General features: G+C 39.0%; 1 protein-coding gene across 2 annotated transcripts in view; it reads left to right on the forward strand.

Moving 5' to 3' along the window:
- Window positions 1-23,997, forward strand: part of Prdm5 (PR/SET domain 5) — a 163,413-nt gene that overhangs the window by 15,634 nt on the left and 123,782 nt on the right. For both annotated transcript variants that reach the window (XM_036182146.1, XM_036182145.1), the window contains exon 2: window positions 1,126-1,209. In XM_036182146.1, coding sequence (XP_036038039.1) covers window positions 1,126-1,209 — 84 coding nt within the window. The remainder of the gene's footprint in view (window positions 1-1,125; window positions 1,210-23,997) is intronic.

Below are 23,997 nucleotides of genomic sequence, written 5' to 3' on the forward strand. Positions count from 1 at the left end.
AATGGGAGACCAGCTTGGGGAACATGAGACCATGCCTCAATACCCACATACAGACACACACACATACACAGTCATGAATAAATAGAGTGGAGTTGGAGACCAGCTTGGGGTACATGAGGCCACATCTCAAAACACATGCATACACATGAATAAATAGAAGTGTCCCTTTCCTATTACATATGGCTTCATAAGTACCCACACATTTAGAGAAAATGCCTCACAACTGACACAGCAAAGTCTGCACCTTACAGTTACACACCCAGAGTATGCACCTCACAGTTGACAGTCTCAGAATCTATACCTCACAGTTAATACACTCAGAGTCTACACCTCACAGTTACACACAGATGATGCATTACGTCTCACAATTGACACTATCAGAGTCTATGCCTTACAATTGATAGATCAGGGAGTCATTTTTATCCACTTGATCTTTTGCTCATGGTTTACAGGGCCTTTCCCTGTGCTTCTCACCAGGATACTTGTCAGAATTCTGTCTCCTACACTCCATTTCCACATCCTGATTCTTAACAAAGTATAGGATTCGGTACTTGAAACAACAGCCCCAAAGATTCTCATGTGCTTCAAAGCACACATTTTGAGACTTCCTTCGTAAAGTATGACCACCAGGCCGCTGGAAAGATTGGCAAGCAAATTTAAATTTTATTTATGAACTGCCTTTTCTGAGAACGGTAAGCATACTTCTTTCTTGTGCAAAATAGGGATGGATTTATGATTTTTATGGAAACCAGGTGATGTTCTGGCTGGTGGGCTTGTCTCTCAAGTCAGGCAACTCATGCTTTTCATTTTAACCCCCCTGCCGGAGGCTGTGAGGAAGATGGAAGCACAGAGCATGGTCTTCAGAGCTTGTCAGAATTTGTAAGTGGAGTAGTTTAACCCTTTTATGTTGGCTTCTGTGTTGTGGGTTGAAGCTTTTAGACTAAAACAGACTAATCTGGATTTAAAAAGTATGGAAACATTTTGTATTAATTTTGCATTTTGTATTAAATAGTTACTATTTTAAAAATGAAGATGTGATTAAAAAAGATTCCAAAAAATAAACTGGTTTATTTTAGTAGCTGATTATCACATTGATGCCTTTTCAACATAATTATTGCTATGTAGGGTGAAAAATTTGGACCCTTTGCTGGAGAGAAGCGAATGCCTGAAGACTTGGATGAAAATATGGACTACCGACTCATGTGGGAGGTAAGGTGTGGCTGTTCAACATCAGGGATGTATTCCCCTTTGTATGATGCTACAGTATGATAGTGAAGTAAGGCCATTGAATGAATACTGGTCCCTGCTGAGTTTTAGGTACTAAAATGTCTTTGTGTGTGTGTGTGTGTGTGTGTGTGTGTGTGTGTGTGTGTGTACATGTGAGTGCAGGTGGCTGTAGAGTTCAGAAGAGGATGTTAGATCCCCTGGAGCCAGAGTTATAAGTGGCTATAAACAGCCTGACCCCTGGCAGTGTAGCATGGGCTCTTAGTCATGGAGCCATCTTTCCAGACTTGGAACGTCTTTGTTTTGAAGGTCAGCATTAAAAATGTTAGACTGGGGTTGGGGATTTAGCGCAGTGATAGAGCGCTTGCCTAGCAAGTGCAAGGCCCTGGGTTCGATCCTCAGCTCAAAAAAAAAAAAAAAAAAAAAAAAGAAAAAAAATATTAGACTGCTGCAATAGTCTTCTAGACAATTCTCTTAGAGCTCCAAAATTTAACTGTTGTCACCAGAAATGATATTTTCTATGGTTAAAGGTGTTTAGATTTCAAAGTAAACATGCACTGAATTTAGAATTGGATTTTGTAAATGAAATTGTGCTTTTCTTTTAATCTTTATTTCCCTATTGCAGTTCCAATTGTATGGAAGTGACTTTGCATTCCTGTTCAGTCCACACCTCACACTTAAGCTATACTTACCTTTAGGATGTACATGTTGTAAACTATCATAGGAAGCTTCTCTTCGGTGGGATTTGCATATGTGTATTTTATTTATCATGCAAATTTCATATTCTATTTCAATTATTTTTTGGCTTCTAATTATTAGAAGAAGGGCCTAAGGATCAGGACTAGGGAATCAGAGGCTTGGAGATAGTTGAAAGGGGAATTGGAAGATCTCAGCAGTGAGAATTCTATTAGGTAGGCAAGAGCTAAGGCATGTATAGATGGGTTGAAAGGTAGAGGCTGTTAGTCAGAAAATTTGTTTTTGTTTTATTGGTTTGCTTTTGAGATAGGATCTCATGTATCTGAAGCCGACTTGGAACATATAAAAAGAGATGTATTTAAACCATGCAGCTGTAGGATTGGAAATGTGTAGGTATTGTGGTATTTGAATGAGAATGACCCCCATTGGAGCAGATGTTTGAATACTTGGTTCCCAGTTGGTGCCACTGTTTGAGTAGGTTTAGGAGGTGTGGCCTTGCTGAAGGAAGTGTGTCATGTGGGGTGGAATTTGAGGTTTCAAAAGCCATGTACTATTTCCAGTTGACTCTCTGCTTCCTGCTTGTTGTACAAGATGTGAGCTCTCAGTTGTCCCTGTTACCATGTCTGCCATCTCCTGCCCCAATTCCCTGCCATGATGGACAGACTCTTTCCCCTCTGGAACTGTAAGCCCTCCTAAACCCTTCCTTCTGTCAGTTGTCTTGGTCATGGTGTCATATCACAGCAATAGAAGGTAACTAACAGAAGGTGAGACCCACAGGCTGGGAACTTGAGTGAAGGCTGATGCTTGTCTTTAGGCAGATCTGCTTTCGGAAACCTGACATTCTTCTCTTAAAACAATGGACCAGTGGAGTGAGTGTCCCACATACGGTGGTAGGTAATCTTTTTGATTTAAAGTGACTTATTGTGCAGAATATCAAGGTTAGTGTTTGGTTCATTCATGTACTACAGCTTCACTAGTTGACATATAAATTCATCAAAGCATGTTGTCTGCAAGCAAAGCACACCTATGTTCATCCTACTGTTATTGACACTGTTGGTGAGGTGTGCAGTTGTGTGAAAAAGGATTCCAAAAGGTTTTTTGCAACACAAAGGTCAGCAGCAGAAATTAGCAACAGCCTATACTGTCATACAAGTGGAAAATGTTATTGATACAGTCTTAATTTAACATAGTTTTAATTGCTTATTTTTATGAACCTAAAATGTTTTTATGGCCTCCACCATGTTTTCATAGGGTTTCCATAAGCACTTTATTCTCTTGCTATAGGATTTTCAGAAATTAAATGTTATGTGACAAAGGAACACCTCCTCCCCAAGGAAAACACTCACAAATTCTTTAAAAATAGCAATATTTAACAAGTTGTTAAGGCTTTTGATATTTGTTGTCTCAAGATACAATGTGGGATTAAGATGCCCTTTGCTTCTGTGCATTTCATAGGCTTTCAGCTTTTTCCTGTACTGGCAACCAGGATTTAAACATCTTTCTGTCCTTAATGCTTCTTGATGGCTTCTGATTTTTACTCTTATTTTAAGTAAAGTATCTCCCCAGAAGAATGTTGCATTCCTTGGGTTTTCAGCCAGCTGTGGGACCTGAGGGTGGAGCTAGTGCTTGACCACAGATGCTTACCTTGAACCATTTGGTGGTATGTGCCCAGCTGTCTGCATTGTAGCCTTTTCGGCACTTAATTGAGGGGTCCCTTTGCCAGGCGGTTTAGAGTTAGAACTACATTTCCTTTCCTTTTATTTTCTTAGACTCATCCTTAGGACTAAAATACTTCATGTGCCAAAGCTGTCTGTAAAGCTTTGTTTTCAGTCTCCACCACCCATTCCTGTGATGTCTATTTAGGTATTTCCCACCACAGTTCAGTCACCTCTCTCTAGCACATCCCTTGACACCGTGTGTGCACTTCACTTTCCACTTGCCCTTGACTGCCATGCAGATGTTCTGAGGTAAGCATTGCAGTGTCTACTGTGTGAATCTTCCAAGTAGCTCAGAACTGCTGGCCATAGGGTTCCCCTTCCTTTCCCAAAAGACATCTGGCCTTGCCTGTAGGAGTTTGGTGTCAAAACTATCCTATTGAGTCCTTAAACTTACTATCTTGTTCTGACTTTTCCAGTAGTGCCATTTACTCTCAAGCTTTGCATCTGGGCAGAGCTCACAGAGTCTCAGTGTGCCCCTCTCCTCTTTCTACCCCTCTCCTCTCTCTGCCCCACTCACGCTGTGCCTCTCAGCCTTTAAATAACTTACAGTACAATTGAGCGTCCAGTGTTGATTCCTTATGCACAGAGCAGATGTAACCTTGGTCAGTAACATTGGGTGGGCCCTCTAGGAAAGGACTATTTGCATTGTGCAGCCAATTAAAAACTCATGTTCAGATTTTTCAAGAATCAAATAAAAACTGGATTCAAGTGAAATATCCACATTCTGTGTGTTATTTTAATAGGAAAAAACTCTTTTGCTTAGACTCAGGTCAATTTTTTTGTTATCATATTATATATCATACTTAATAAATGTGTCAATCCAAGAAACACTAGAAACAAAGCAAATAGATCTTAAATTTTGATTTTGAAAAAGTACCTCACTTTTATGAGGATTCCAGTTATAAAACAGTTTAGCTACAAAGTGCTATGAAGCAGTATGTTTTACCTGTGGGAGAGATGGAGTAACCAGAAGTGGAGCACAGAAATCCTGCCTTGTGCCAGCAGTCCCACCAAGCTAACCAAGCCTTGCATCACTAGATGCTAATTACAGAGGTGAGTAAAGGTGAAAAGCAGAGGAAGATTTCATCCACATGTTGGGAGAAAGGGGATAGAAAGGGATTCCAAGGTCAAGAGTTCATCTTCCCTTTATTGATAGGAACTTTAGATTTAGACAGAGGAAGAATAGATGCAGTAGCAAGAAGTACCTGTAGTTAAGGAGTCTTGGTCATGGTATGGTTTTGCCCACCATTGTCTCAGTTCAGGTCCTGCAAGGTGGTCCAGTAAATTGTTAAACTGTCAAACATGTCATCCCTGAGAGAACCCATTCTGTGACTCTTATCTGCTCGAGCATGTAGTCTGTCCACCATAGATGATTGTTGTCATCTTGGGGTGGTCTGTTCCTGGCATCAAAGACATTTGTGGGTTTACCACATTGTGCCTTCAGTCTAAAATGGAAGAGACAGGTTAGGTAGACAGACACACTAGTGATTTTCATGACCATGCAGGGTCAAAGAGAAAGAGCCAACAGAATGGAGGCAGAGCTGGCAGGTTGTCATTGTGTTTAGTTTCCTGTGGGTCTAAGTAAAGAACTTAAAATTTGACATTCTCTTATATTCCTAAATCCATCGCCTGGAGGAGCAGTGAGGAAAACCTTCCTTTTTTAAAGCCCAAGATCATTGAAATTGCTAGAGTCATTAATCATTACTGCCTCCACCACCCATATATTATAAAAATGCAGCATGTTACACTGCTTTAATTTTACTTATTTTAGTCTGCAGAAAAGAAGTCAATATTATTTTATTATTATCTATTATTATAATTAAGTAAATAATGTTTTAAAAATGTTCTTGTCCAAGTATTTGAGGTTTGTAGGTATTTTTGTACTGATTCCTGATTTCCTATCATTACGGCATTGCTTTAGAATAATGGTACTCACCTGGTGGTGTGAGCTTCGTGGAATAACTGATGGTCTTCCTATTAATAACAGTTAGTATAGACTGCTTTTGGTACTTCATTCTCAGCCTCTAGTTAGCACATTTCTTCACACTTGTGTGGTCCCTACTTGATAACTTTTCTGTCATTGGTTTTACTCCATGAAGAACACACAGGAGCCAGATGAAGAGGAAAATCTCTACATTATTAATGAGTAAGTAATAACTTCTAAGTATGTGGCTCCAGAATAGTTTCCTTAGAGCATGTGACTGAGACCCTAGATCATAGTGGAAATACTGTATTATTTTTTACATCTTGATCTTAGAACTACCTGTGACAAGAGTTAAGTCTGCAGAGTAGATACTGAATGCATTTCCTAACCATCTTCTTGGAGACTCAGTACCAGGCTATAACTTGATAGAGAGCATCAAAAGAAGGAAGGAAGGTCTGCTGTTGTGCCCCTTACTCTTCAAGAACTGCACTTAGGGAAAGCCAAATCTTTGACTATGCCTCAGAAAAGAAGTTGAAGACAGAGGGAACCCTCAGAGAGTTTATCAAGATAAAGGAGAGTACATACTTGACACTGAAGCATGGCCGTTCAAAGGACAGTCTTAGATGCCTCCATAGATGTGTGGTTTTTAGAGGTATGTTGTTCAAAGGATGAGATTTGCAACAAGGTTTAAAGATTAATTAAGCAAGTGTTAAAATTAAGTAAAAAAAAATACAAGTGAGTTTACATGCCCAGAAGAACAATGAGGAAGATCATTCTTAAGGAATTCTTGTTGTGCATGAAATGGTTTTTATGAGCTGCTTTCATTAGCTTTAGGGATGAGAGAGGACTCCAAAACTGTTAAATGCAAGGCCACAGACATTCTGGCTCTCTGTAAGCAAGCATAGTTATTTGCTTTTAACGTCTTTGAGATGTGTTTTGGAAGATGAGCACTACCCCGTTTTATCAGCTCTGTTAAAATTTTAGACTCATAGCCTGTCCCATCTACATCCCTCCAATTTTCCCTGTATGTTTTTGTAGAGAACTGGAGATGCAATGACAAATCAGACTGCAAGGGTTCTTTTGCTAGAGAAGGCATTCATAAGGAGATTTAAACTGTAGAACAGTGCAGTCTAATGCATAACTCAAAAAGTGTGTGCCTCTGAAGTACAGGGTGTAGTGAGGTAAGGGCAGCACTACCCTGAGCGCGGTAAGGGAGTGGTGTCCTGACTTTGGACATCTGGTACTGATTTGCTAGTGCTGGTGGAATGCTTAAAATGTGATTGGAAGTAACGGGTGCCTGGCGGGCTTGATGATGCTTTTGTGTTGAGAGAGAAAAAGCAAGAGTGACTCTGAGATACTTTTTTGGGTAGAATGTGATTGTGATCCTTAGTGATGACTGTTATCTTGACAGGACCTGAATAGTGCAGGAGGCAAGCTTCCAACACCCATGAAGGGTTATTTAGATTAGGTTAGCCTTTGGGCACATCATTGAGGTATTACATTGATTGGGTTATTATTAGAGGTGGGTAAACTGCACTGTTGCCTGGGCTTGGTCCTGTGATGCATGGAGAGGAGATGGACGGACTCATTTCTTGCTTCTTGACAGTGGACACAATGTAACCACTTGTCTCAGGCCCCTGCTGCTCTGACTTCCCTACTGTGACCATCTGGAACCTTGAAGGAGCCAACACAAACTCCTCATGTAAGTTGCTTTCAGCAGGGCATGTGATCACCACAACAGGACAAACAGCCAACAGCGATGGATTTAAGTAGAGAGAGAGAGTGCTTGGACACAGATGGGATGATGGGATGGACTCCATTTCCAGGCCTGAAGAGAGCTTATTCTGTTGTCTAACTATGATATTTACTTCCAGGTCTTTCCACAGTATATCTACAACGTAAATATTCATGAATAAATGTTTATTTAATATTTAATAAAGACATTGAATAAATATATACTCTGCTTGTTATTTAGCATTCTTGGAAAAATATGTGATTCAGCAGTTAGAAAAACAACTTCTTGATTGCCTCATTGCTTGATTATGTTGTAGACATCTTTCCTTTTTCATGAAGAGGGGATCTGACTGAAATTCAGTCTGTAAAGGAAGCTGCCTGGTTGGATATTGAAGCAGACATTTTATTTGGTTTTTTGTTTTGTTTTATTTTATTTTATTTTTTCATTGCCTTTGTCTACTGTTTACAGCTGCTCTGCTGTTGGGAACTTGACTCAGTACCAGTTTCCTAATATGTTTTAGTTTTTGGAAAAAAAAATGTTTTCAACTGTTTGAAATCTTTTTTTTTTTATTGTTTATAGAAATCCTTTTAGGTGTTTGGAACAAAGAACGTTCTTTATGAAATGTTTCTCTTTTGCAGATGGTAACATTTTTAGGTTCCAAATGGAACCACTTAGGGGAGACATTAGTGGAAAAATACCACCTATGAAGCCTTCAGAATGGTAGAGCTGGTGACACAAATGTTGTAGTGTAGGACATCCCTCCTGACACTGGTCCCTCAACTAGAGAGGCAGGCCAGTGAATATTAGTGCCTTCTGGGTGTTTTTCATTAGCTGAGGCTGTCCTTTGTCTACTCTTCCACATTGGCTCCCACCTAAGTACATCCAACTTCTGGCCATTCAGCTAAACCTCACATAGGATTAGAAGAATATTGAAGTGGCTGGATTGTATGATTGAAACAAATAAGCAAACAGTTTTCTTTATTTGGGGAGTACACCTGTGGTCATTGTGGTCTGACCCTGACTTATAAACCCAGCAGGAATTTTATCTGACACAAGCAGTTGTTTATAATTACAAGAACTTAAACTTGTTAAATAATAAAGAAGACCATGATGTCAGAAAAAAACTCAGTTGTTGAGGCCTCTGTAGGGATGATTGTCAATCGGCTTAGGGATGATAGCCAATTTCTCCCAATCTCATTTTCCCTTTGGTAGTGACTTAGCCCCATTGCTGGCAGATACCATGGGAGATTTTATGTTCATGTTAATATACTACATGACATGCTTATCTGAGTAATTTCCTAAGTACACTAAGACATTATGGTAACAATTTAGTTAACTCCCTAAGAAATGTTTTCCATAAAAATTGGTCCTCTGACAGATGATTGTCTGCATTTATGGAAGGAAGCACATTAGCAGTATAGTAAAATGCAGGGATTGGTATCAGTTTTACTGTTTATCGCAGAAGTAAAAACAAAAGAGCTTAATAAAATCAGTAGCTATTAGATTTTCTAAATCTTTTTAGATCTCCTGTTACATACTGCAGAAGAGCACAGAGTTTACCGAAGTGTGGTGTCAGGAGGATATATATTCATTAGCTTTTTTTCTTGCATTAGTTACTTTTCTAGTACTGTGATAAAACATGACCAAAATAGCTTGTAGAAGGAAGGGTTTATTTAAGTTTACATTTCAAGCTCTAACATGTAGGGAAGTGTGGCCGCAGGCAGGCCTAGTGGCTGGAACAGCAAGTGGAGATCTCGCATCTTATACTGTAAGCACAAAACAGAGAGCAAACTTGAGATGGTACAAGTCATTGTACTGTTAAAGTCCTCCCCTAAAATCCCCAGACAGCAGCAGCAGCTGGGGACCAAACATTCAAAGTCCCTGCCACTGTGGGGGCTCTCTTACTAAACTACCACATCTTCTCCTTGACCCCCATTGTCTCATGGCCACATCATAATGCACAATGCATGTAGTCTCACTTTTCAAGTCCTTATAGTTTTTCAGTCTCAACACTGTTTAAATGTCCAGAGTCTCAAGGCAATCTCTTACTTGTAAGATCTTGTAAAATCTAAAAGTAAATTACATACATCCAATATATAATGGCATAGAATATACACTGCCATTTAAAAAGGGAGGAATGAGGGCATAGTGAGGACATAGTGTGTAGTGGAAAGATTTCCTGTGTCCCAGCCTGCAGGCAGTTGGGACAAATCTCTCCCACTTGCATCCCTCAAGTAAACACACAGAGGCTTATATTAATTATAACTGCATGGCTTTTTGCTATCTAGCTCTTTCTTATATCTTAAATTAGCCCATAACTATTAATCTATGTATCGCTACAGGTTCCATAGCTTTACCTGTGTCCTATTACATGTTGCTCCTTGGGAGGTTCGCTGGCATCTCTCCCACCTTCTTCCTGTCTCCCTCTTTGAACTTCCTACCTGCCTCTAAGCTGTCTTGCCATAGGCCAAACAGCTTTATTTATCAACCAATCAGAGCAACACATATTCACAGCGTACAGAAAGACATTCCTCTATCACTTCCCCTTTTAGGTTTAAACAAAAGGAAGGTTTTAACTTTAACCTATTAAAATTACATATAACAAAACAGTTATCAAGCAAGAATTATAGTTATAATATCTAGTCTGTTTGTATTTTGTAAAATTAAAGGAAAGATTTGTGAATCTAAGGTTTCATATCTAATTTATCTTTTATCATAATCAAGGAAAATTACAGTTATAACTATCTAGTCTTCAACTACATCAAAGACCCCAGAAGAGTATAATAATATCTAAGTAAACAGGAAGAGCATTGTAAGCAACTTCCAAAGAATCTAGAATGACAGAGACAGCTGTCTGCCTGGACAGTCATCCAAAGTTCCTCTGCAACATTGGAGCATCTGTCTTCAGCCCACAGGCCTAGAGTCTCTCAGTCACTTTCCTCTGTGTCCTGTAGAATGTCTGGCAGTTTCTTCTGTGAAGCAGGCACCTGAAGGACCATCTCGCCTTGCAAAGTTCAGTGGTCCCTTCCTATGGGTCCTGCTTGTCCAGTCAATACAACATTTTGTCAAGCAGTCCAGGCAAGAACAGTTTGAATGAAAACAAGACTGAAACTTTATGCGAGGCAAAATCCAAACCTTGCGGCACCATATTTGTGTCAAAGGGTTCAGATGGTCCTTGCCTTCAGCTTTGCTGCCTATCACACTTCTCACACTTCAGCCACTTTCACTCCCTGTATCTAGGTCTCCTCGGCATTGTTGGGTCCAGGAGGAATGCGCAAGATAATGGGGCCAAACGGTCTAAAACCAGAAGCAAAAGTTTATGCCAAAACAATCACCACGGGGCACAAAAAGCTTATCAGCTAGCTGGGACCACAGCCAGAATTTGGGATTCTGTAGCTGTGGCAACAGGGGCAGGTTTCAAGTCCCTTTTTACAGTAATGGGGAAAGCATTAGGCATGGACAAAAATTTTTTTTACAATTCTGAAGTTAAACTTTTAGAAACAAATTGTCTTTTAGTTTTTACAATTTTTCATTAACAACGTTTTAGAGGGTTTCAGTTACTTGGTATTTGTATATCCCTGCAGTCTTTGTTATGATATGGTGCATGGGAGGCCTTGGCAGGTTGGGCCTAGGTGCCCTGGTGGGTGAGGGAGACATGCTATGTAAATGCTGTGGTGGGTGGCATGGCACAGTGGAAAGTTACTCACACCCAAGGCACAGCATCCACATGGAAGTTTATTTTGAAGGGAGGGGAGAAGAGATGGAGGGAAGGAGAGAGAGAGAGAGAGAGAGAGAGAGAGAGAGAGAGAGAGAGAGAGAACTCACTTTGTGGGAATAGAGAGAAAAAGAGAGGGGCAGGAAGGAGGAGTTTTCTTTTTAAAGGGGACTTTACATCAGGACACAGGGTGTGCCCCTAAGGGTCAGGCCAAATGCCAACAGTCTTTCCTGACACAGCTAACTGATGTTTGCCCCAAACCTGTAAGATGTAGCTGGGTTCCCGTAGTAGGGTGAATAAGAAACAATGCAAAGCAGGTTGTCATGGAGAACTCATTAAAAGTTAACTTTAGGGGTTGGGGATTTATCTCAGTGGTAGAGCGCTTGCCTAGCAAGTGTAAGGTCTTGGGTTCGATCCTTAGCTCAAAAAAAAAAAAAAGAAAAAAAAGTTAACTTTAGTTTCAGTAGTGAGTGGTAGGGTATTATAGAGAATAGCTAACCCCAGGGCTGCAGAGAGCAATTTTAGTGAAAAACTAACATTTGGGGTGCTGACAGAGCTGCACATCCTAAAACAAGGAAGGGCCCAGTGAAAGGTTAAGCCCTATTTGCTGGCAAAGCTGATGGCTGTCATCTTCCATCTCTTAAGCTTACAACTTTCTATTTCTATATTCCTATCTCATTCCTATATTTTTATCTTATTCCTATATTTCTGTCTTATTCCTATATTTCTATCTTATTCCTTTATTTCTATCTTATATCTATATTCCTGGACCCTTCCGTATCTCCAACATCTCAGGGTCTCTAGTGCAACCCAGGCTTCCCTTCCATAGTTTCACCCAATGGCCTTGCCTTCCCAAGGGCCTTTGTGGAGGGGATTTCCTGAGGCCTCAGTGGCTCTCTAAAACTGGAGGAAGATTTAACAGCCTCTTACCTTTCATGACTCTGAAGATAACACCACGTGGATTATACTGCCAAGTTTGGCTACCAGCTTGAGATGAACCTTGCCCGCTTTCATCACATTTGGATTACAGTTGCTTCCCAGTAACCTTAGGCTCTCTTTCACAAGTCAGAAGCAAGGCTGCCTGGGGCCTTGCCTGAGGGCTTGCCTAAAGGCACCATCCCTTTATTTTAATACAGATCTGGACTCTTCTAAAGGTGCTGATCTTAACAATTAGCCTCAGTTGTCAGCCTTAAGAATGTACATACCAGGAACACTATATGGGCTGAGCAGGTTATATTTAGGAATATGTAAGTATGTATGTATATATACATGTGCAATAACAGTTAATGAACAGAGGTCATTAATTTGAAAAAGAGCAAGGAGTCTGGGGGAGTTTGGAGGGAGGAAAGAGAAGAGAGAAATGTTGTTTTTTTAAGTATTGTTTTTCCAGACAAGGTTTCTCTGTGTAGCTTTGTGCCTTTTCTGGATCTTGCTCTGTAGACCAGGTTGGCCTCGAACACACAAAGATCCGCCTGCCTCTGCCTCCTGAGTGCTGGGATTAAAGGCATGCACCACCACTGCCTGGGGAGAGAAATGTTGTAATCATGCTATAATCACACATAAAAAAATGTAGCCTCTCTTGCAGCACAGCATTAACTGTAACAGTAAGCTTGTCAGTATTTGTTTTCGGTCTAAACTGTGTATTTATTTTGTATTTCTTTTGTGCCCTATTTACTCTTTTTTATTGTGGACCTGCATAAGAATGATTGTTAATAACACAGCAGAATCAATATTAAGCTGTCTTAAAATCTCCACCCAACAAATCGGTCCATTACTTTTAAACTTAACAACAGGCAAGTTTTTAGGACACAAGCTGGAAGACTTTGTCCCCCCAAAAATATCACAGAAAGGTCTCCAGCCCAGCTGTTAATACCGCTCCCTTCTGAAAGAATCATTGTGACCTGGGCTTCCACAGTCCATGTTGCTCTCTGCACTATCTTTCAAGAGCCTATGAAGATACCCCACTAATCCCTGCTTACAGCATTCCATCACTTTCCTAGTCCAAAGTCCCAAAGCCTTCCATATTCTTTCAAAAAACAGCATGGCCAGGTTCTTCTTAGTAATATCTCAGTCCCTGATTCTACCTTCTATATTAGTTCTCTCTCTCTCCCCCACTTCCTTCCTCCTTCCCTCTCTCCCTCTCTCTCTCCCTCCCTCCTTTTTTTTAAAGATAGGGTCTCTCTATGCAGCTCTGGGTGACTTGGAACTCACTATGTAGACCAGGCTGACCTCAAGCTCACGAAAGATCCACCTGCCTCTGCTTAAGTGTTGGGATGAAAGCCAACTAATCCACTAAACCAGGCTGCTTTTCTGTTGCTGTGATAAAATAAGACACCCTGACTGAAGCACCTTATCAAAGGAAGAGCTTATCTGGGTTTTTGCAACACAATGAGATAAGATATGACCAGACAAGATTTGTCACTACCATAGCAGGGAAGCTTGGCAACAAACAGGCATGGTAGCTGGAGCAACAAGTTGAGATCTCACATCTTAAAACCTTTAGCATGAAGGGGGCGGGGGCAGAAGATCTAGCAATGGCACAAATCTTTAAACTCTGATTGCTCATCTTCAGTGATTTACCTCTCTAATAAGGCCATACCACTTAAGCCTCCCCCAAACAAATTTACCTACCCAAGGCCAAGTATTGAAATAGCAGAGGCCATGGGAAACATGTTATTCAGTGCCACAGCAAGTACTGAAGACAGCTAACTTGACAGCAAAAAAGGTTTATTTACCTAGTTTGGGGATTTTAAAACTCAAGACTATGAATGTCATTACTTTAGTCTCTGGTGAGGAAATGGTTAGTATCCCATTATTATAGGAACAGTTGTAGATGTTAGTGGTCATGCCTTGAGACAGTAGCAGGGAATCGGAGAGGCCAGGCTAGCTGCTTTTTATAACAATTTTCTTGTAGTAACTCTGGACAGCAAGAGAACTATGAGGAGGTCATATGTAAATCACCTTCTTAAATATTTTGTTTTTAAAAACTACATCTGTGTGTTTAGAGGTCAGAGGACAACTTGAAGTAGTAGGTTTTCTCTTTCTACCATGTAGGTCCCAGGGATGGAACTCAGATAATTAGGCTAGGAGGCAAGGACCTTTACCCTCTGAGCCCTCCTTCTGGGCCCCCAGATTATCTTCTGAGAGAAAGTGTAGCAGTCTAAGGATTTCTCAGTATACTGTGCTCCTAAAGGTTTACAACTTGTGGACAGTGCCACTTGGGGACTAAGTCTTTAACATTTGGACCTTTGTTAGATACAATGAAATGATGATGATCACATTCTAATCCAATAATACTTAATAGCTGTATTTATTTTATATAGAAACCATGAGAATATTCAAACATTTCCTATCTTCTCTAAAAAAAAATACAGTAAAGCAGTGATTCTCAGCCTTCCTAGTGCTTTGATCCTTTAATATAGTTCCTCATGTTGTGGTGACCCCAACCACCCAAACATAAAATTATTTTTGTTGCTATTTCATAACTGTAATTTTGCTATTTATAGGTGGAGTTTTCCTGTGTCCTGGCAGTTGCTTCCCAAATAACCACTCAGAGACTTCTTATTAATTATAAATGTTTGGCCAATAGCTCAGGCTTGTCTCACACACACACACACACACACACACACACACACACACACACAACTTCAGTGTGATTTAAATTTTTCATTAATATCCCATTGCATATAAGTGAGCTGAATTTGGGGCTCCAAGGAAAGGGAAATAATATCCTTGTGAACTAGAACTTTGGGTAGTAGAAATCAATAACACCTTTACACATTTAGCAAAACATGTAACATGCAGGCGATTTTAATTATGGCACTTCATATTACATAATTTACTATGAGAACTATACCATGACAAATGCTTTTTATAATAAATTTAGATTGATTTTAAATTTATATATTATTTCTTTGAATTCAATTTCATTACTTCTTTCTTGATATTAGAGCCAGTAAATATACTTTACTTGGATAGTTGATACTTTTGAAATTGAAACATCTTTTTTTTAGGGTTAAATCAGTTTTTCTAAAATGATCCAGGTTTGTCTACTTACATAAGTACATTAAGGTTCAATCATTTCATGGTAGTTGGTTTAATTATTGGAACAATGATAAGTGGCTTTTTAACAACTTGTTTTCTCGTGTATGTATATATGTATGTATGTATTTACTTTTGTCAGTGTTGGGTTCAAGTTTTGCATATGAGGCATTGGAGGTCCGCATTCTACCACTATACTACATTCTTAGTCATGTGGTTTTTAATTGTGAATTTTGTACAATCTAAAGTAAGATGCAGTATTTCTTAGAAAAAGTAGCATATTTATTGGTATTAGTGGTACATATAAAATATCTGTAGATTTCAAAAACTATGAAGATGATAAAAATCTCATTAATTTCATGTAAGTATATGTTGAAATAATGTTGCAATCATTTTGGGTAGTATATGTATATGTAGTATATGGTTTCTGTTTTACTGAGTTTGGTGTGGATATATTGAAGTGGTTCCTGTGACTCATCTTTCGTGTCTGTTGGACAGCATGAACAGAATGTATAGAAAACAGCTTGGGCTAGTCCTTGAGAACTGGCTCATGGCAGAGGTGGAGAGAAGTGCCGTTCATTGGTAAAGGAAGTGGATATTAATTAATTTCTATATGTTTTAACTTTTAAATTGTTATATATTTTAACACTTAGCTTTAGGACAGGACATGTGCTTCCCGTGCTTACTTGGCATGTGCAGAGCACCAAGTGTACGGCATAAAACAGGGCATAGTGGGGCACAGCTGGGATCTTAGTCCCAGCACTGGAGAGGTAGACACAGGAGCAGAAGGTTAAGGTCATCCTCAGTTAGGTAGTGAGTTTGAGGCCAGCCTTAGCTTTTTTGAGATCCTATCTTAAAACAGAAAGAAAGAAAAGAAAAGCTTTAGTTTGTGTGTTTTAATCATTACTTTGTTGTTTAGAGCATTTTAGATTTATATAGAAATTGAAGAGTACTTAAGATTCCCATGTTCCCCTCCCCCCTCTCCAGTTCTTCTATTATTAACATCTTTAATTGGCTCTGAACATTTATTTCAGTTGATGAGGCAGTCTGGATCCATCATATTATGGTCTGTAGTTTACATTAGAGTTTATTCTGTGCTTTCCTTCTGGCAGTTGACTAAGTGTCCACCATTACAATGTTACATAGACCAGCTAGCTTCCCAACTCCTCAAATTCCCTGTGCTTTGTCGGCTACTCCTCCTGTGCCCCGTTTCAGTTGCTGACAGACACCAGGCCTCTTTTTAAATCTAGAATGCCATATATTAGAATCATGTGATATTTTAGACGATAAGCTTCCCTTAAACTCTGTATATTTAAACCTACTGAATTTTGAGGCATCTAAGTTCATTTGATTTTATTACTGAATACTAGGTTATTATACTCCACAGTGTGTGTACTCACTTATTGAATGCCATGATTGGGTATTATGATCACAATTGCTGTTGACACACATGGGCAGGATTTTGTGTAGACAGCCATGTTCAGCTTATTTGGATAATTGCCAAGTAGCATGGCCAGCTGGTCACACAGCTCGAGCATGTTCCATTTTGTGAGAAACCACTGAACTGCCTTGCAGACCCTGTGTCGTTTGGTTCCACCCAGCAGCGAATGAACATTTCTGTCACTCCAGTTCCCTCTCAGCATCTGCTGGAAGGAGGTCTGGCATCTTTCCTTGTCCTGCTCTCCAGTCTCTGAACGGTGCGTGATGCTAACATTCTTCATATGCTTGTTTGCCATCTGTGTGCCATTTTGGTTGTGCTGTCCTCCTGCCTTTTACCCATTGAAGCAACTGAGTTGTCCTCTTATCTTGAGTTTTAAGTGTTTTCTGCAGTTTTTGGATACCAGTAATCATTTTCTATCAATCTGTGGATTGTCTTTTCATTTTCTTTGTAATATTTCTCATGGAACGCTGGCTTTAATTTTAATGAAATCTAAGTTATCATTTTTCCCCTCATGGGTCATTGCTTTTGGTGTAGTATCTTCACAGTCATTATCAAACACAAGGATACTTAGGAGTTTCTCTGTTAATTTCGCAGAGTCTGTCTTAGGTTTATCATTGTTTTGTGAAAACATGATGACCAAACATAACTTGGGGAGGAAAGGGTTTACTTGGCTTACACTTCTACATCCTAGTCCATCACTGAAGGAAGTCAGGACAAGGGCTCACATAGGGCAGGATCCTAGAGGCAGGAGCTGATGCAGAGGTCATGGAGGGGTGCTGCTTACTGGCTTGCTTCCCCTGGCTTGCTCAGCCTGCCTTCTTATAGAACCCAAGCCCAGACAACCCACAGGGGGCACCACCCCCAATGGGATGGGCCCTCCCACACCGAATCACTAAATGAAAAAAATGCTCTGCAGGCTTGCCTACAGTCTGATCTTATACGAGTGTTTTCTCTTTCAAGGTTCCCTCCTGTCAGATGACTATAGCTTGTGTCAAGTTGACATAAAACTAACGAGCACAGAGCTTTTATAATGTAGTGTAAAGTGATCACAAAGTGATACTGCAAAGATAATTTTTGTGAGAAGTATATGTAATTCTATGTGTAGACATGTTTTAAAAATACCATTGTTGAGTTCTTCTAGCTGTACTCTTACCATTGAATCACCTTAGCTCGTTTGCCAGTATGCTTACCACCACCACCATCGTCACATTTTTGTTATTATGAAAATTCTCTTAGATTGCTTTTTAACCTAGCTGTTTCAGCATTTGAAGTTTCCCATTGAGGTCTTTGGTCCATTTGAACTTGACTGTGCAGAGTGCTAGATACAGGTCTAATCCCATTCTTCTACATGTCTACGTCTAGTTTTCCTAGCATCTTTTGTTAGTGATGCTGTCTTTCCTCCACTGTGTGTTTTCAATATCTTTGTAAAATATCAGGTGGTTTTAATTACATGTGTTTACCACTGGGTCTTCTATTCTCTTTTGTTGTTCCCAGTCCAAGACCTTCTGGTGGTCTCAGGACCCAGGGGAGAGAGAACAGAGGCTAGGGTGTGGGACCAGCTGTTAAGTATGAGCAAAGAGAAGTGCTCAGATCTGCTTCCGGGCAGCTTGTCTATTCCCAGGTAACAGGCTAGTTTATATATAGCTTGAAAACAAAGGAACAAATAAAATACACCTAATTTGCATACACGAGTGGGATTGAGGGCAAGCAGACCTGATCAGTTCACATACGAAAGAGTCCTTCACTGGGGAAAGTGCAGGGGAGGGAGCAGGGACTTAACAGCCACACAGGTGTGGTACTTCCTTCTTTATCAGCAGACAGGCTCTCAGTAAAATAACTTGTGTTGCCAGCTGCAGTGTGGCATACCTTTAATCCTAGCACTAGGGAGGCAGAGCCAGGTGGATCTCCGTGAGTTTGAAGCCAGCCTGGTCTACAGAGAGAGATCCAGGACAGGCACCAAAACTACACAGAGAAACTCTGTTTTGAAAAACCAAACCAAACAAATGAAGAAAACAAACAAACAACAAACTTTGTTGGCACCAGCTTTCCAGTGGGGAAGAAAAGACTTGCTGGCTTTTAAAATGACTTGACTTTCTCTCCCTTTGAAGTGGATCCAAGTTTTTCAACCAGAGTCTAGAATGAATGCCTGACTCCTACTGTAACCTCTAAAATTGCTTTTTGTTATGGTTTTTTTATTATTATTATTTTTTAAAAAATAGTATTTAATATATTAATTCTTGAGCTCAGTGGAATCTTTCATCTCCAATAATTTCCTCACTTTTCCCCCAGATATTTAAAATTTTCATTGTAGAAGACTTTCATCTCCTTGATTAGGTTTATTGCTAAGTGATTTGGTTTGGTTTCTTTTCGAGGCTACTGTGAATGAGAGTGTTTCTATGATATCTTTCTCAGCATTCTTGTTTTTGTTTAGAGAATGGCAGCTGGTTTTTGTACATTGATTTTGTATCTTGCCACTTTCCAAAAAGTGTTAACCATTTCTAGATGTTTTCTTGTGGAACTTTTGGGATCTCTTATATATATTATGTATCATCTGCAAATAGTTTGGCTTCTTTTCCTATTTGCATTCCTTTAAATTCCTTTTCTTCTCTAGTTGCTCCAGCGAGGCCTTCAAGCATCATTTGAAGAGGGGTAGAGATAGTGGAAGCCCTGTCTCGGTCGGTCCTGACTTAGTGGGATTGCATCAAGCAATTCTCCACTTACAATGTTGGCTGTGGGCCTATCATAAGCAGCCTTTATTATGTTGAGTCATCATTCTTCTGGCTATTTTCTCTTTAGGCCTTTTATTATGAATCCATGTTGTATTTTTGTCAAATGCCTTTTCAGCATCTATTGAGATTATCATATGATATTTGTCTTTACATCTGTTGATGTTATGTATTGCATTTATTGACATACGTATGTTAAACCATCCCTTCATCATGGCATGTATCTTTTTGATATATGCCTGTATTCCTTTGCAAGTATTTTGCTGAAAATATTTGCACATATGTTAATTAGGGATACTGGTCTAATCTCTTTTTGTTGTTGTTGTTGTTATGTCTTTAGTATGCTTTGTAATTGGAGTAATATGGTTTTGTAGAAGGAGTTTGGAAATGCTCTGTGACTATTTTTTTTTTTTGAATAATTGCAGAAATATTGCTTGTAGTTCTTACAAAGCATGAAAGAATTCTATTGGGTATTCATATAAACCTGGGTTTTGTTTATTCAGTAGACTTTTTATTATTGTTTCAATATACTTATTTTTATGGACCTTTTAAATTGGTGATCTCTTCTTGGTTTAATTTTGGTAGCTCAACTATGTCTAGAAATTTATCCTTTTCTTTTAGGTTTTCTAGCTTAATGGAGGAAAAAGTTTTAAAGTATTCCTTTCCAATTTTCTCAGTTTCTTTAGTGTCTGTTGTAATCTTTAATTTTATTAATTTATGTCTCTGTTTCTTTTGGTTAATTCAGCTAAGGGGCTGTCAATTGTTTATTTTTCAAGGAACCAGGTCTTAGATTCAGTGATTCTTTTTATTGTAATACCTTTTTTTTGATGTGTGTCTCTCTGTGTGTGTCATTAATTCTGTCTTAGTTTTTATTATTTTCCCATATACTGAGTTTGGGTTTGGTTTGTTCTTATTTTTTCCAAAATCTTGAGGTACATCATTAAGCCATTTATTTATACCTTTTCTAAGTTCTTAATGTAGGTATTTAGAACTATAAATTCCCCTCTTAGTATGGCTTTTAATGTGTTTCAGAGGATTTGCTATATTGTATTTTCATTTTCTTTTATTTCCAGGCTTTCAAAAAATTTCTTTTTTAACCCATTCATCAGTACTGGCCTATTTAATCTCTATGAGTTTATATATCTAGAGATTCTTTGGTTCTTGATGTTGAGTTTTATCACATTGTGGTCAGAGAAAATACATGGAATTATTTTAATTTTTTTTTAATAATCATTTTGTGTTCCAAAAAGCTCGCTTTTTAGATAAACTTCAATGGGCTGCTGAGTAGAATGTGCATTCTTTCATGTTTATGTACAATATTCTGTAGCTATCTGATAGGATCTACATTGTTTTCACATTAAGGAATGAAAAAATACACTTCTTCTTGGAGTCGTTGAGACTGAGATGAGCCCAAATTTGAATTCTCCACTTCTTCCCCTGTGTCTTTTATCTGTCAGTGGTTTGTGGTCTGTGGCCTGTTGGTTGTGTCTGATGCCTGTCTCTCCCTGTTTCCTACGTGTGTTTTCTGTCTCTGACAAAGGGTTCTGCCTTACAGTTATTGAACAACACAGAAATCATGGTGTGGGAAAGGAATTAGGAATACTTTTATTGATTTATTTTTAAAGACATCTTTAACAGAGGTTTTACTCAGGGAGAAGTCTCTTTCCTGACCCCAACTTATCCAGAATATCACTCAAAACTGCACACAGCTGTTACCAAATCATAGCCACATGTTGCTTTTAAATATTTATTGAATATTTATTGTTTAAGTCTGCTTTTAGAGTATTCCTCCTTGGCTGCTTCCATCAAAAAATTACCACAACACATACATACACACATTCATTATTCTGGTTCAGGGCCATGGAAAGGTACATAACTTAAGATGTACATTTAGCTTAGCTTGTAAAACTGACTACTTGGGAACTTGAAGGCATAGTAATATTGGGTACATTGTTTTCCTATAGGTGGGGTAAACTTAAAAAGGCTGAGCACAGTAGGACAACACACTAAGTACATAATTTTAAATGATATCAAGGCACATTTTTAATTCATTGCAAAGTATGGCAAAAGTTCAGTCTCTTCTAAGTCAAGAGAGATTTTCAGTGTTGTTCAATGTATAAAGTCAATTAATTCTGATGTTTTTCAGTTTATTTGTCCAGATGACCTGTCTACAGAAATAGTAGGTACTAAAATCACCCACTAACACTGGAAGGGAGTCATTCTGTGTCTTTATGTTACTATTATGCTTTTTATGAGATTGAGTGCATCACAGTTCGATGTATATGTGTTTGGGATTGTAATGTCTTCTTGGTTATGTGTTCTCTTCATCAGACTGAAGTATCCTTTTGTATCTCTTCAGATTAACTTTGGGATGCAGTTTGTTTTTATCAGATATTTGGATAGTGATGCTACTTGTTTTCTGTTCCATTTGCTTGGAAACTTTTTCATTACAAAGTGGTCCTTCAAGGAAGTTAAGATGTGTCTTTTATAGACAAAAAAAAAAAATCATTTTTCTTAATCTATCCAGTTAACCTTTGTCTTTTGCTTGGGGAGTCAAGGCTATTAATATTTAAAATTATCACTGAAAGGTGTGAATAGATTACTATCATTGTGTGCATCTTATTGTTGTTTGTGTTCTTAGTTTTATTTTGAATTTCAGTTATTACAGCTTTGCTTGTTTCCTTTCTGAATTCTCTTGGCTCTGCTTATGCCTCTCTTCAGTCCAAGTATTGTTTCCAGTGCTGTCTGTAGGGCTGATTTGGTGGACGGGAATCTTCTAGCCTGTTTGTGTCTGGAAAGCTTTCTTTCCCCTTCAGTTCTGGAAGGTAGAGTTGCTTTGTAAGGTAGTCTGGGTTGGCATCTGTGGTCTTTTAGAATTTGGAGTGTATTGCTCAAAGCTATTCTGCTTGTAAAGCATCCATTGAGAAGCCATCTGTTTTTGTGATGGGCGTTCCTTTGGATATCATTTTTGGATGGTCTCTTGCAGTTTTCAATGCCCATTCTTTATTCTGTATACTTAGTGTTAGAGCTATGGGAGCTTCTCTGTTGGTCTTGTCTATTGACATGATGAACTGTACAGTAACTTAACAATTGCATTTATTTTTTCATATAGTATATTATTCTTGCTATGATCAGCCTGGAATTCTTTCTGTCAGTTTGCAGAGATACATTTGCTTCTGCTCCCTGAGTACTGGATTAAAGGCATGTGCTACTGTGTTTGGTTTAGCAATTTATTTACAGAAAGACTTGAAGTTGACTTGTAGAAGTGAGCCTGTTATTTATCTGTTTATTTTTCAAATGGTGGAAGGAAAATTTGCTGAAATTGGGTGGAAAGTTATAACATCTGGTGTGGATGGGTCTGTCTCAGCAATACAAGTGTGAACTGAGGAACGTGCTGAATTTTCTAGGTGTGGAGGCTTTGGACATTTGTAGATGGCACACATGGCCTTGGTGCAGTGTTCTGCATCTATCCACTTTTTCCAGAAGATAAATGTGCCAAGAAAAAAATGAAATATTTTAGTTATCTTGGAACCACTTGACTTTTATAAACAAGCAGTATAGAAGAATAAACTGCATAACACTGAAATTTTGATAGCTTTTTTGCTTTATAAAGTAGTGTTTTACAAAAGTGAGTTTGAATTGAGTTATTTGTCTTTGTAATATGGCACCTGCTTTTAAGTAGCTGTTCTTTTAATTTTATTTTACTCTTTCCCATTTTACTGAAAATAGATTCTTTTCTCAAACAATATATGTGAATGCAGTTTTGTGGTGATATTGTGTTCCCCAATATATTGTGCACCCTAATAAATTTATCTGGGGTCAGAAAATGGAATAGCCACTAGATAGGCATAGAGGCCAGAAAATGGTGGCACACACACCTTTAATCCTAGCATTGCAGAGGCAGAGTTCCATCTGGATCTGTGTGAGTTCATAGCCACATTGGAAACAGCCAGGCATGATGACACACACCTTTAATCCCAGGAAGTGATGGCAGGAAGCAAAAAGGTATGTAAGGCATGAGGAACTAGAGGCTTTGTTAAGCTTTTAGGCTTTTAGCAACATTTCAGCTGTGATCCATTTGGATGAGGACACAGAGGCTTCCAGTCTGAGGAAACAAGATCAACTGAGGAATTGGCAAGGTGAGGTTGGCTGTGGCTTGTTCTGTTTCTCTGATCTTTCAGCATTTACCCCAATAACTGGTACAAGTTTTTTGTTTTTTGTTTGTTTTTTTATTAATTCGTGCTATACAGTTTCCCCTCCCTCTACTCTTCCAAGCCACTCCTTACCTCCCCTCCCATCTGAATCCACTCTCTTTCTGTTTCTCATTAGAAAAGAACAGGCTTCTAAGAAATAAAAACCAAACAGAAGAAAATAAACTATGGTAAGACTAACAAAACGATCACACTGAAGCTAGACTGGGTAAACCAAGAGAAGGGAAAGAGCCAACTCGGAGGAGCCAGTTGTTCTTACCCAGAACCCTGAGCTGTACTCTGTTCCCCAGGCAGTGGCTGTACACTTACCTAAGCCTTGCGTCTTGTCTGTGCCTTTTACTGGCTCTTTCATACACTTTGAAATTGCGTCTTCTGTATCACACTTTCTCTTTGCCCCTAGATAGTCACATTCTCATCTTTTCTTTTGAGTTCTAACACTGGCTTGATCTTTTTGTTCACCCACTTTTCTCATGGACACTGAGTTGAGAACTTGGTTGACTCCTATTCCTCAGAAACCAGTCATTGTTCTCTAGCTGTTTCTTAGGGACTAGTTAGGTGAGGACTTT

The sequence above is a fragment of the Onychomys torridus genome, chromosome 3 (genome assembly GCF_903995425.1).
Source record: "Onychomys torridus chromosome 3, mOncTor1.1, whole genome shotgun sequence".
NCBI lineage: Eukaryota > Metazoa > Chordata > Mammalia > Rodentia > Cricetidae > Onychomys > Onychomys torridus.